The sequence below is a fragment of the Rana temporaria genome, chromosome 7, assembly GCF_905171775.1.
Source record: "Rana temporaria chromosome 7, aRanTem1.1, whole genome shotgun sequence".
NCBI lineage: Eukaryota > Metazoa > Chordata > Amphibia > Anura > Ranidae > Rana > Rana temporaria.
In genome coordinates, this window is record NC_053495.1 from 128192919 (window position 1) to 128208052 (window position 15134).

Consider the following 15134-nt stretch of genomic DNA (forward strand, 5'->3'; position numbering starts at 1 on the left):
GGGGGGGGGGGTGTAAAGTTAGCATGTGAAATAGCGCATGTTTCCAGTACATAGAACTGTCCCTGCACAAAGTGTAATTTCTGAAAGGAAAAAAAGTATTTTAAAACCGGACTTGCGGCTATAATGAATTGTCGGCTCTGGCAATTCAGAGAGAATTCATTCATAAAAAAAAAAAAAAAAATAGCGTCCCCCCAAATTCCATTACCAGGCCCTTCAGGTCTGGAATGGATATTAAGGGGAACCCCGCCGTCAATTTAAAAAAAAAATGACGTGGGGTTCCCCCCAAATATCCATTCCAGACCCTTCAGGTCTGGTGTGGATTTTAAGGGGAACTCCACCCCAAATTTAAAAAAAAATGGCGTGGAGTTCCCCCAAAAATCCACACCAGACCCTTATCCGAGCACGTTAACCTGGCCGGCCGCAGAAAAGAGGGGGGGACAGAGTGCGGCCCCCCCTCTCCTGAACCGTACCAGGCTACATGCCCTCAACATGGGGAGGATGTCCCCATGTTGATGGGGACAAGGACCTCATCCCCACAACCCTTGCCCGGTGGTTGTGGGGGTCTGCGGGTGGGGGGCTTATCAGAATCTGGAAGACCCCTTTAACAAAGGGGACCCTCAGATCCTGGCCCCCCCTATATGAATTGGTAATGGGGTACATTGTACCCCTACCATTTCACGAAGGAAGTGTAAATAGTTGGAAAAAACACACACCGTAGAAAAAAGTCCTTTATTAATAAAAAAATAAAAAAATCCAGCGGTGATAATCCACTCTCGGTCCCGGCTTCCTGCTCCAACGTTGTCTGTATCCAGCGACGGGTGCGGGTGATCTCCGGTCCAGCGATGAGAAGATCCATCCATCCAGAGCGCAGCATCGCCGACCTCCTCTCACCGCTGAACACAGCCCAGCGAATGACGCGGCTGAAGCTGTGACATTTCTTATATAGGGGAGGCGGGGCCACCCGTCACGTGACCCCGCACCCTCTGACCCACCCCCTGCTACGTCACTGGGGAAGCCCAGGAAGGGGGAAGACTGGGCTTACCCAGTGACGTAGCAGAGGGTGCGTCAGAGGGGGTGGGGTCACATGACAGGTGGCCCCGCCTCCCCTATATAAGAAATGTCAAAGCTACAGCGCGTCATTCGCTGGGCTGTGTCCAGCGGTGAGAGGAGGTCGGCGATGCTGCGCTCTGGAGCAGGAAGCCGCGACCTAGAGTGGATTATCACCGCTGAGTTGTGTATGAGCAGGTCAGTATACATCACCAGGGAAGAAAGCAAGCAGGCAGGTCAGCGGCGATGCGTCCATAGTGGGCGCAGGAGCGCTACCCCCTCTCTCCCCTGCGCCGTCACTCAGGTCTACAATACATAGATTCATGCATTGCATAAATCTATTTATTGTCACCGGTGCTGCCCACTATTCAGATGGCCGGCCCCCTGGTGAGCGCCGGCCATCTGAATAACAGCAGTTTGTTGGTTTTTGGAAGTGGCTTCCCGATTACAGTTTGTTGGCTCTAATCGGCTTCAAAATAGTTAACCAGGGGATGCACATGCTAACATGTTAACACTGACACGCGTCTCAGCCAATCAGGTTCACCGGGTCTGGTTACTGGTAACCTGATTGGCTGAAGCGACATCGAGGGCGGGACTTGGGAGAAGACATCGAGGGAGTGTGGAGGGAGTATGGCTGACCCGAGAAAGGTAAGTGCCAGGCGACGGGGGGAGCAATCTGGCAGTTGTTGAGGGGGCAAACTGGCGGCAATTAATGGGCACAGTGGCGACAATTGATGGGCACAGTGGCGACAATTGATGGCACAGTGGCTGCGTTTGATGGCATGGCACAGTGGCTGCGATTGATGGCTTGGCACAGTGGCTGCGTTTGATGGCATGGCACAGTAGCTGTGTTTGATGGCATGGCACAGTGGCTGCGTTTGGTGGCATGGCACAGTGGCTGTGTTTGATGGCACAGTGGTGACAATTGATGGCATGGCACAGTGGCGACAATAGCTGGCAAAGTGGCAACAATTAATGAGCACGGTGGCTGCGTTTGATGGCACAGTGGCAACAATTGATGGGCACAGTGGCTGCGTTTGATGGGCACAGTGAGGCTGCAATTTAAGTTTTTTTTTTTTTACGTTTGTTTGCGCCCCCCCCAAAAAATGTTGAGCACCAGCTGCCACTGAGGCAGGTAGGTGTGTTTTAATGAAGCTCTGCCACATGTGACGCCCATGTTTACTCATTTGTGATTTCCCATGCTGGCAGTTTTATTGCTGTCAGTTGAGATGAGGTGGACGCACGGACACAGCCACTGCTCTCAATGTGACATTCATGGAGGTGCATGGAGTGTAGGTGTGGCACTCATGCCGGCATGGATGTAAACATGCCCCTTTTTGTTTGCTTTTGCGGACCCAAATGGACACAGAAATAGGTGGGGGGCACTGTGCACTGACCCACGATGCACCCATAAATTATCTGTTCCTGGTTGACAGTCGGGTATAATCGGTGCGGTGGTGGAGGCAGATACAGGCAACGATCTCCCTGTATAGCTTTCAATGAAGCCGTGGGAGAGAGAGGAGAAGTGGAGAGGGAGGAGCTTCTCCTCCTCTCCCTCCCACGGTTGTCAGCTGCTTAATTGAAAGCTATTCAGGGAGATCGTTGCCTGTAACTACCCCCACCACTGCACCGATCACTCCTGACTGTCCCCCTATGTCCTCCTCCGGCCCCCCTCATTCCCTGCAGCCCTGCTGACTTCCCTCCTCTCCCGCCGGCTGCTATGGGGGATCTGTCAGGATGGAGAGCGGAGGAAGTGGCCGGTAAACATTTCATTTACCAGCCCCTTACTCTTCTAAATAAGCAGAACCAGTGATCACTGACTGTGTCTATTCATAACTGAAGCATTGTAAACTGTGTTTACGATGTTTCAGTTTATGAATGAACAGGAGCAGTGCAGCTGTTTAGACCCCTGCTATTTCACCAAAGCCCCCCAAAAGGGCTAATAATTTTTTGCAATACATAGTAAACAAATAATAAATAAATACATTGTAAAAAAATATTTAAAATAAAAACAAATTGTACATTTAAAAAATAAATAAAAAAAATACTGACCCCCTCCACCCCCCAAAAAACATTGTGAAAATAAGAAAAAAAAGGAAATTGTAAGGAAAAAAAATGATTTGTAAAATAAATAAAAATAGAAACCAACTGACACCATCCACCACTCTACTGACACCGCACATTGCCCCCCCCCATTCCCTAAAGCACTGTGGAAAATAATACTAAAAAGTAAGATTTGTCAAAAATAATACAAAATAAAATAATAAAAACAAAAAACTACTGACACCGTCCACTGCCCTACTGACATTTTCCAACTCCCTCCCCAAGAATTATAAAAAAGTTGTAAAAAATAATAAAAAATAAAGTAATAAAAATAAAGAAATTCTGACACTGTGCATTGCTCTACCGACACGGTTCACTGCCCCCAAAGGCATTTTGAAATAAATAAATAAAAAAAAATACAAAAAAAAAAATTGTAACAAAATAAAAATAAAATAATAATAAAAATAAAGAACTACTGACACCGTTCACTGCCATACTGACATCATCCTGCAAATACTGCCCACCACCTCCGTACACTCCTTACTCCTCTCCTGCACATACTACCCACCACCATACATTCTGCACTCCTCCCCTGGGCTCACAGTCCAGTGTGTGTCTCTGCAGTGTGCATCACCTCCAGTTTCAGGCCTCACCATACAGTCTGTGTCTCTGCAGTGTGTGTATCACCTCCAGCTACAGATGGTGACGCGGTTAGACGCAGCGGCTACTCCGGGTCCGAAAGACTGAGCTTTTATGTCTTTTAATGTTGTCTCTTTGTCTTCAAATAGTCTTACCTTACCACAAAGTCACCTGGAAACTACTTTAAAACATAACTACGATTTAGGGTTGCCACCTGTTCAGGATTCATCCAGACAGTCTGGGTTTTGAATTATGTGTCTGGGTTTTAGTCCGCCTGAAACCTGGACACATTATTCAGACCAGGCTGTGGCTCCCCAAGTAACTGAAATAGCCACACACAAATCTGTTGCCGTCCGGAAGCTGCAGGCGGATGTCGGGTGGCAGGTTCGGCATCACTGGGAGGCTGGGCATTGATGCCAGCAAGAGCATTTTGGCCACAACCACTGTTTGCCACCGCTATGCGCGCCCCATTACTACTTTCCTTGGGGCACCCAAAGGTGTCCCAGGTCTTTTATAATCCTATAGTGCATACTATTGAAAAAAAAAAAGTTGCCCTGCGCCACTAAAGTGTCCGGGTTTGGCTTGCAGAAAAGGTGACAAACCTGCTACGATTGCCAAAGTCTTTTGGATATCAGCAGTATACACAAACATCAACGTTTACCAGTGGCTATCAGGAACCTACGAGACCTCTGTTTGCTAAAACCAGACACCGAGACTGCGGTTTCACCTACTGACGCTGCCCGTACAAGGCAGCGACGCAAGAGGTGTGAGAGGAGATGGAACGCGGTAAGCATGGAGGTATATGGGCTAGGCTAAGGGCTAACCCCACAAGGCCGGCTCTTCCAACACTTATGCTCTCTAATGTTCGCTCACTGGAAAATAAACGTAATTCAACTCAGTCGGTCTACAGAGCATGAGACAAGGGATTGCTGTGTGTTTATCTTCACTGAAACATGGCTAAATAACAACATCCCAAAGTCCGCCATTCAGATACACGGGCTAACCTGCTACCGAGCAGACAGAGATTCATCATTGTCCGGTAGAGCTGCACAATTAATCAATAAAAAATTGTGATCTCGATTCAACCCCCCTGACGATCTCCAATGCAGAGTTTGCCGATTCTTTCATATAACAAATGGAGAGACTTTATCTGCTCTCTCAGCTGTCAAAAGAAAATATCCGGGCAGTCTGCCAATTTTTTAACATGAAACATTGTAACTATCTTCCTTCTTAGAGAAAGTCTGTGTGTAAATGCAGGAAGTTTAACCACTTAAAGCGGTGTTTCACGCTGCAGAACAACTTTTTAGCATAAAATTTGGCATAGTAGCGCGAGCTACAGTATGCCTGTCTTAATTTTTTTATCCCCGTACTCACTGTGTAATCGTACATAGAAGATTCCGACTGCCCGCGGGGAATGGGCGTTCCTTTCAAGAGGGAGGGTGATTGACGGTCGGCTCTGGCACGTCACGCTCCCCGAAGACAGCCGGAGTAGGTCTCGGCTCTTCACGGCGCCTGCGCACAGACTATGCACAGGCGCCGTGAAGAGCCAAGCCTATTTCGGCTATTTCCGGAGAAGCGTGACGCGCCAGAGCCGGCCGTCAATCACCTTCCGTCTGGATTTTTATAGGGTGAACCCCCGCTTTAAAGTCCAAGGGCCAGATTCATGTAGCACTTACGCCGGCGTATCTCGAGGTGCGCGGCGTAAGTCTAAATGTGCACCGTCGTATCTCTGCGCCGTACCCACAGAACCAGATGCGCCTCGAAATAGACTTCTTCCTACCGGCGTAACTTTTCTACGCTGGAGCGGCGTTGGCGCATATTTACGCTGGACGGATCTGGCGCGGCCATGGTTTTTTGGTTTTAAATATGCAAATGAGGGAGATACGCCGATTCAGAAAAGTACGTTTGGCCAGCGCAGGCTACTCCCGGTGCGTGTAACTGGAAATTCCGGCGCAAAGTTACCCCTCATAAAGCAGGGGTAACTTTGCACCACACTTGCACAGGTCAGCTGGAGAGCAGCTGCAGCAGCACTGTTACAGACGACCTGAGCAACCACACTTGCTGGACAACACATCTGTGTGCCAACATGCCAGGGGCAGCCGTGGTCATAGCACTACTGCGTCGACGGGCACGTAGGAGGGCATGGGAGAGGATCTCCAGCAGCCATAATTCCCCCAAAAAACAAGTGCAAAAGACCTAGCAGGAACCAAAAATGCTTGGGTACTTTTGCACTTGTAGGGCGCATGTCTGGGTGTATTTATGGACTGGGCGGAGACAGTGGGCCGGCGTATCTTAGGGGTCACGCCGGGGCGCAGTTCTGAGCATGTGCAGATGGGGGCAGTCAGCCCGTCGATGTCACTGAGCATGTGCGGTAAAAGTTGCGCCCGACGTATCTCCCTGCGCCACCGTCAGAGCTTCATTAGCATAGGGTGACGCCCACTTACAGTTACGCCGCCTTACGCCGTCTAAAATACTGCTGGTGCATCTGGGTGAGAATTTTTTTGGTGAATCATGTACAGGCCTCTCCGCGCTGGTCCGGAAAAAAGATGCACTACGCCGGCATAAAGATCCGCCATTGTATGTGAATCTAGCCCCAAATCTTTTTCTGACACTTGTTTCTTAAAGTGGAGGTTCACCCTAAAAATCAATTTTTAACATTAGATTGCAGCCTTATTTTACTACGCAGAATCGGGTGTTTTTTTTAAATCAATGCAGTACTTACCGTTATAGAGATAGATGTTCTTCGCGTCTTCCGGGTATGGGCTGCGGGACTGGGCGTTCCTACTTGATTGACAGCTCTTCCGACCGTCGCATACAGCGCGTCACGAGTTCCCGAAAGTAGCCGAACGTCGGTGCGCAGGCGCCGTATAGAGCCGCACCGACGTTCGGCTTCTTTCGGCAACTGGTGACGCGCTGTATGCGTCCGTCGGAAGGCTGTCAATCAAATAGGAACGCCCAGTCCCGAAGACCATACCCGGAAGCCACGGAGAACATCTATCTCTAAAACGGTAAGTACTGCATTGATTTTTAAAAAACACCCGATTCTGCTTAGTAAAATTAGCCTCAATCTAATGTTAAAAAATTTTTTTCGGGTGAACCCCCGCTTTAAGTTAAAAATCAACATTTTTTTGCTAGAAAATTACTTGGAACCCCCAAAACATTATATATATTTTAGCAGAGACCCTAGGGAATAAAATGGCAATTGCTGCAATATTTTATGTCACACTGTATTTGCCCAGTGATCTTTCAAATGCACTTGAATTAAATGAATAAAAAAAAAAACAGTAAAGTTAGCCCAATTTGTTTTGTTTTAATGTGAAAGATGATGTTACGCTGCGAGAATCATGATCTATCCTCTAAGCAAAAAAATTGTGATTCTCATTTTAGCCAGAATCGTGCAGCTCTACTGTCCGATAAGACGTGCGGAGATGGTCTGTGTGTGGGTATCAACAAAGAATGGTGTAACAATCAGGGGCGGACTGACTATTCGGGCACTGACGGCTTTTTAATTATTGCTGGTGACTTTAACCACGCAAACTTAAAAATTGTTTTGCCGAAGTTCTACCAACATGTGAATTTTGCAACAAGGGGAAACAAGATACTGGACTTTGTTTATACAACAGAGAAAAATGCATACAAGGCTGAACCCCGCCCCCACCTTGGGTATTCAGATCACATCTCTGTTATGCTAATTCCACATTGGTTACACTTGTAAAACCGGTTCAAAAACAAATCACAGTATGGCCGGACTAATACTACCCCAGTACTGCAGCCATGGATGACAGCAGAGGTTCCTGGGCTGCTAAACACCAGACATGAGGTATTTAGATCAGGAGATAAATCAGCTCTTAACCACTTCCGGACCGCCACACGCCGATATGCGTTGGCTGTTTGAATGAGGATATCTTTGTTAGCTGCCATAACCCCGGTATCCTCTTCTTCAGCCGGCGGTCCGGTTTCCGATAATGGTGGTCTCTGCAGCGGATTCCCTGCAAGACCACCTTTATCGGCGGCGGGAGAGGGCCCCTCTACCGTTGCTCTCCCGTGCCCTCCGCAGCTTGCCGCAGCCGTCGGCAGTGCCAGAAGTGATCGGGTCCTTCTAGTGGCTGGGTATGGAAGATGATCTCCATACCATAGCAGGGCAGAAGCAACGTCAATAGCTCTTAAAGGGACATTTTTTTTTATTGCATTTTTGTGTAAATATGGGATCTGAGGTCTTTTTGACACCAGATCCCATATTTAAGAGGACCTGTCATGCTTTTTTACTATTACAAGGGATGTTTACATTCCTTGTAATAGGAATAAAAGTGACACCATTTTTTTGTTTTAAAGAACAGTGTAAAAAATAAAAATAAAGGGTAAAATAAATAAGATTTTCTTAAAGAAAAAAAGGCTCCCCGTCCCGCCGAGCTCACGTACAGAAGCGAGCGCAGGCGTGAGCAGCGCCCACATATGAAAACGGTGTTCAAACCACACATGTGAGGTATCACCACGATCGGTAGAGCGAGAGCAATAATTCTAGCCCTAGACCGCTTCTGTAACTCAAAACATGCAACCTGTAGATTTTTTTTAATGTCGCCTATGGAGATTTTTAAGGGTAAAAGTTTGTCGCCATTCCACGGGCGGGCACAATTTTGAAGTCTGACATGTTGGGTTTCAATTTACTCGGCGTAACATTATCTTTAACAATATAAAAAATAAATTGGGCTAACTTTACTGTTGTCTTTTTTCCCCCCAACAAAGTGCGCTTGTAAGACCGCTGCGCAAATACGGTGTGGCATAAAGTATTGCAACGACTGCCATTTTATTCTCTAGGTGGGAGGAGTTTTTGGGTGTAACTGCATTGAAAACATGGTGCCATGTGGTGTGAACAAGACCTGAATGTCAGCTGAGATACAAAATATGACATCTGTCTGGACTTTAACACACAGGATCTCTATTTTTGACTCTCATTATCAGATCCCAACAAACACCCTTTTAAAAAAACCAAAGCTTGCTATCCTAGTGGGATGTTAGTGAGGTAACTGAGACTGATACAACAGGTTACAGGACCCGGGCTGATTCACACATAGCGCTGCACTGACAGGCACGCTGCACGAATCTGTAGTAGGCAAAAGCTGCCGAGAAGACACGCCCACCACAGAATGCACCCAATCATCAGAGTATGGCTGACACAGACACGCCTCCAGAGGTTTGGTGTCCTGGTTGCCGGTGAGTGAGTTAGTGACACCGCCTGTGTTGGTGGAAGTGGAAGTGTCCCCAGTGGAGACCCCGATGTGAGAAGGTCAGTACATGAGATTTCTATAGAGTGTCCTCTCATATTACCTGATAGAAGGAGCTCACTGTCATCTAGGTGGAACCGAAGTTCCTGGCATGGAGTGTCACTTCCTTATGTCTGCACCGTGTGTGTGTAATGTGTGTGTAATGTGTGTGTAATGAGCAGTATGGTCAGGACTGGCATGGTGCTGAGTCTTTACACCTACAGCAGTCTCTGAAGTCCACAATAGTGTTCCTGAGCTCTACTATAATAAATGCAAGTATGTTTTCCTGGGTGTGGGTCCCCTAATTTCTGAGGTCCCCGGAGTGTGGGTCCCCTGATTTCTGAGGTCCCCTGAGTGTGGGTTCCCTGGATTCTGACAGTCTCCTGGGTGTGGGTCCCCTAATTCTGAGGCTCCCAAGGTGTGGGTCACCTGGTTCTGTGAGTCCATTGATTCTGTGGATCCCCCAGGTGTGAGTCCCCTGATTGTGAGGATCTCCCAAGTGTGGGTCCCCTGATTGTGAGGATCTCCTGGGTGTGGGTCACCTGATTCCGTGTGTCCCCTTGATTCTGTGGACTGCCCAGGTGTGGGTTCCCTTGATTCTAAGGACCTCCCAGGTGTGGGTCACCCGGGTTCTGTGGATCACTCGAGTGTGTGTCCCCCGATTGTGAGGATCCCCCAGGTGTGGGTCCCTCGATTGTGAGGATCCTCCAGGTGTTGGACACCCAATTCCGTGCTTCCCTCTGATTCTGTGGGTCGCCCGGATGTGGGTCCCCCTGATTCTGTGGATTGCGCCTGGGTTTGGGTTCCCCCTTATTCTGAGGGCCTCCCAGGTGTGGGTCACCCGATTCTGTGGATTACCTGGGTGTGAGTTCCCCCCAATTCTAAGGACCCCTTTGGGGTGGGGTTGGGCCCCCCTGATTCTGTGGACCCCCCTGCCCCCCTGATTCTATTAAATGCCAGTGTTTGGGTCCCCCCCACCACTGATGCTTTGGACGGCCTGGGTGTGGGTCCCCCCTAACGCTTTGCACCGCCCAGGTGTGTCCCCCCCCCCTGATGCTGTGGACTGCCCCAGTGTGGGTTCCCCCCCCTGATGCTGTGGACTGCCCGGGTGTATGTCCCCCCCTGATGCTGTGGACCACCCGGGTGTGGGTCCCCCCCTGATACTGTGGACCGCCCGGGTGTGGGTCCCCCCTGATGCTGTGGACTGCCAGAGTGTAAGCCCCCCCCCCTCCGACGCTGTGGACTGCCCGAGTGTGGGTCCCCCCTGATGCTGTGGACCACCCGGTGTGGGTCCCCCCCTGATGCTGTGGACCACCCGGTGTGGGTCCCCCCTGATGCTGTGGACTGCCAGAGTGTAAGTCCCCCCCCCTTGATGCTGTGGACTGCCCGAGTGTGGGCCCCCCCCCTGATGCGGGTTAAAACATACATCCTGGGATGCTGAGCTGTTAATGCTCAGCTAGTCCAGCATTCCAGAGATTTGAAATCTCTGCTATTCTCTGTGCAGCACTTCTGGGGCGGATCCAAATGATTCTGATTGGTCATCATCTGCGTGGCAAATTGCTAAGGTCAGCCTTAGAAGTGCTACAAAGAAATGAGCAGGGTTTTTACATCCCTGGATCTCTGGGCAGCTCAGTATCCTCTGAGGTAAGTACAGCAAGGACCAGGGGGTGGGGAGGGTGTAGGCTGTGTAGAACTGCACGATTAATCGTTAAAACAATTGTGATGTCAATTCAACCCCCCAATCTTAATCCAGCATTTCCACGATTCATGTAAAAGGTGCCGAGCAGTTCCCTGCTCACAGCTGTCAAAAAAAAAGCAAGGCAATGTTTATCAACAAAGCGTGAAAGAGAGATAAAAAGAAACATGTATCTTTTTGTTCATTCGGACCCCTTTCACACTGGGGCCACATTTGCGGGAAAGCGCTGCTTGTTTTATTGATCGCTTTAGCTCTGATTAAGGCTTCATTCACACTACAGCATTTTGAATCACGGGCAGATCTGCCGCGGATCTACCCACGATTTGACAGCACTGATTTGTGAATGGCAAAACGCGGAACTCGCATTTGAGATGCCACTCATTTGAATGACACCTTAAATCGCGGTGCGGGTCTGCTGCGGTTATCACGCGATAAAACGTGCTGCGATTGCGGCAACCCTCATCGTGGGACGCATGTCACCCAAAAATAGTTCAGGAACTACTTGTAGCTAAATGAATGGCATCTCAAATGCGAGTTTCGCATTCACACATCAGCGCTGTCAACTCACGGGTAGATCTGCCCGCAATTCAAAACGCTGTAGTGTGAATGCAGCCTTACGGCCGCTAGTGGGGTGCTTTTAACCCCAAAAAAGGGGTAAAAACTCCCATTTTGTGTCGCATTCATAATATCCCACAAGCACACCGCCCCAGTGTGAAAAGTCACACTGGAATGAATGGGGGCGGTTTTCAAGCGCTTAGCAGAGGCTATTTCCAGCGCTAAAGCGCCTGAAAACCGCCCCAGTATGAAAGGGGTCTTACAGATCAAAGGGATGGACTTCAGTCTGTAAATAAGGACAGTTTAACTACTTGAAGACTAATAGTGTTAACCCCTTCCCTGCCAGTCACATTTATACAGTAATTAGTGCATTTTTATAGCACTGTTCGCTGTATAAATGTGAATGGTCCCAAAATTGTGTCAAAAGTGTCTGATACGTCCGCCGCAATATCGCAGGCCTGACAAAAAAATCGCAGATCGCCATTACTAGTAAAAAAGAAAAAAAATTAATAAATCTATCCCTTATTTTGTAGGCGCTATAACTTTTGCGCAAACCAATCAATATACGCTTATTGCAATTTTTTTAAACAAAAATATGTAGAAGAAAACGTATCGGCCTAAACCGAGGGAAATTTTTTTTTTTTTTAAATTGAGATATTATTATAACAAAAAGTAAAAAATATTGTGTTTTTTTTCAACATTTTCTGTCTTTTTTTGTTTATAGCGCAAAAAATGAAAATCGCAGAGATGATCAAATACCACCAAAAGAAAGCTCTATTTGTGGGAAAAAAATGATAAAAATATAATTTGGGTACAGTGTTGTATGACCGCGCAATTGTCATTCAAAATGCGTCAGCACTGAAAGCTGAAAATTGGTCTGGGCACGAAGGGGGTTTAAGTGCCCAGTAATGAAGTGGTTAAACAATTTCTAACCTGCTGACATGCGCTGTCATGCAGTCGTCAGATATTTGTTGGTAGTCGTAGGTTCGCTTTAAAGGGTGAAGAGCTGCAATTTTTTTGCATCTTCCAATGGTTATCTATGGTTTATAAAGTTTTATAATAACCTCAAAGTAAAAATTAAGCTTACTTGCATAAAATGTGTTATTTATTAACTATTCATGCTAGTAACCTGCAGTTTATTTGACAAGGAGAAAACCATTTATAGTAACCCAGAGGGAACACCTACCTCTGAACGAGCACCTTTGTTATATAGCAGTCATGCATGCAGTCTTTACCTTGAAGCTACAATGAAGCAACTCTTTACCACGCTCTTATTCCTATTATTAGTGCTTTTGATACAATCTAAAAGGTTGAATTACCAGACTAATTGTGTCTTTTTATGTTTCACTCATCTTTATTAAAGATTTACAAAACAAAGATTTAGAACAATCTCAACTTTTCATAGTACAAAGGCCATACAACCTCCGGGAATCAAACATAACATAAGTTCTGGCTTCAATGGGTCTCATTTAAAGTATCAACACTAAAGAATCAGAAGGCCCGCCCGATCAGGAGAACCGCCCCCCCCCATCTCTAAAACGGGGGTGGGGCTCGCCTCCCCCTGACCACGCGGGGACCCCCACAATTCCTGTGCACAAATAATAATCATTCACGTGTCGACATGTAAATGAAAAACAGTAGGCAGACACCCATATTTGTCTATGAAGGCATATGTCGACCACCAAAAGCAGGATGGCAACATACTGTATAATAGAGGAACAGAAAATAGAAAAAAAGGGGGAAAAAGGCGAAGAGAAAGGGTTGGGGGGGGGGGGGAGCCACGGCCCAGCACCCAGAGTCCCGTTGTACAGCAATAAACCTAGATTGCATAGTCCTATGATTATTCGAGAGATATTGAATCCACGGACCGCAAAATTTCTGAATAATTGTGTCTTTTTGTATAGATGACTCCAGTGGCTGCTGTCCTTGTCCTTTGGATTGTGACATACATTACTACACCGGTGGACAGCTACCCTGATGGAAAAGTAACACGAGTCTGCGACTCAATGATCCCTCAGCATCGTCATGATCCACAATCAGGGGCCATCCATAATATAACCGTGGATAAAACCACATTTAAACCTGGAGATCAGATTAAAGGTAATTGGTATATGTGTTTGTGTCCGTCTGTAGTGATGTTCTTACTAAAAAACTGAATAGAAAATATTAAAGCGGGAGTTCACCCAATTATATATTTTTTTATCTTTTCCCCTTAGATGGATGCTCGTTTTGTCTAGGGGAATCGGCTAGTTGTTTTAAAATATGATCCGTACTTACCGTTTTCGATATGCATCTTCTCCGTCGCTTCCGGGAATGGGTCTTTGGGAGCGGGCGTTCCTTCTTGATTGACAGTCTTCCGAGAGGCTTCCGACGGTCGCATCCATCGCGTCACTAGTAGCCGAAAGAAGCCGAACGTCGGTGCGGCTCTATACTGCGCCTGCGCACCGACGTTCGGCTTCTTTCGGAAAATCGTGACGCGATGGATGCGACCGTCGGAAGCCTCTCGGAAGACTGTCAATCAAAATAGGAACGCCCATTCCCGCAGCCCATACCCGGAAGCGGCGGAGAAGATGCATCTCGTAAACGGTAAGTACAGATCATATTTTAAAACAACTAGCCGATTCCCCTAGACAAAACGAGCATCCATCTAAGGGGAAAAAGGGTCATGTGCGGGTGAACCTCCGCTTTAATGTAGATGTATGAAAACCTATGTAACTCGATGAAGGTTCCTTCACATATGGTGGGAATGTCCCAAGCCGCGGACAATTCCTTTTCATCTTACCTCTCTCTGAATAATGAAATATAAATGTAGGGGTTGATTTACTAAAACTGGAGGAGAGTGCAAACTCTGCAATTGGCTTCCAGGGTTTTTGTCAAAGCTTAAAGCGGGGGTTCACCCTAAAAAAAAATTCTAACATTGCATGGAGCCGACCTATGAGACTGACAGTATGCTGTTGTTTTTTTCTTTTTCTTGCGTACATACCATTTTAGGGCTATTTTCACCCCCGACTTCCCCGCGGGAGTGGGCGTTCCTAATCACAGGCTGTGATTGATGTGCTTCCGACCGGCGCATACTGCGCGCCACGAGTTGCCGAAAAAAGCCGAACGTCGGCGCGGCTCTATACGGCGCCTGCGCACCGACGTTCGGCTTCTTTCGGAATCTCGTGACGCGCAGTATGCGCCGGTCGGAAGCACGTCAATCACAGCCTGTGATTAGGAACGCCCACACCCGCGGGAAAGCCGGGGGTGAAAATAGCCCTAAAATTTTATGTACGCAAGAAAAAAAAAAAACAGCATACTGTTGGTCTCATAGGTCGGCTCCATGCAATGTTAGAATTTTTTTTTAGGGTGAACCCCCGCTTTAAAGTGGTTCTAAAGCCATAAGATTTTTCACCTTTAATGCATTCTTTGCATTAACCTCCCTGGCGGTATGATTATGTCAGGTTTTTGATGCTTAAAGTGGTACAATTATTTTGCATGGAAATTTGGCGTTTTATATTGTAGGCCTGTAATTCTTAGGAATAACGCACTTAAATCTGTCCAAACAAGAGTCTAGTAGACATCCCGGGTATGATAAAGTTTGAAACACAAAATCATAAATTATAATATAATAAATAACTATAAATAATTATAACAAATAATAATATAATAATAACAAAAAATATTCAGTAATGTAATCAAATCAAAAACACAGAAATTTGCTCAGTTGCAGAATTGTCGCTGTCATTACTTTCAGTGTTTGATGACGAATTTCCCCACAAATCACTATCGCTCAATTCTGCAAGTGATTCTAATTTATTATCGCTGTTTTCTAGCTGGTCTAAAACCACTTTGGACAAAAAGGGACACTTTTTGGTTGCTATGAACAATCTCCAGTTTCCAGGCAGAAAAAA

At 47.0% G+C, this 15134-nt stretch overlaps 1 protein-coding gene across 1 annotated transcript in view; it reads left to right on the top strand.

Annotated features, from left to right (window-relative positions):
• The first annotated feature begins 8904 nt into the window (after nt 1-8904).
• The window catches only part of FRRS1 (ferric chelate reductase 1), a 71245-nt gene continuing 65015 nt past the window's right edge, over nt 8905-15134 (top strand). Inside the window, exons 1-2 of the mRNA XM_040359962.1 lie at nt 8905-9013; nt 13146-13341. Of these exons, the coding sequence (XP_040215896.1) occupies nt 13146-13341 (196 nt within the window). The 5' untranslated portion in view covers nt 8905-9013. The remainder of the gene's footprint in view (nt 9014-13145; nt 13342-15134) is intronic.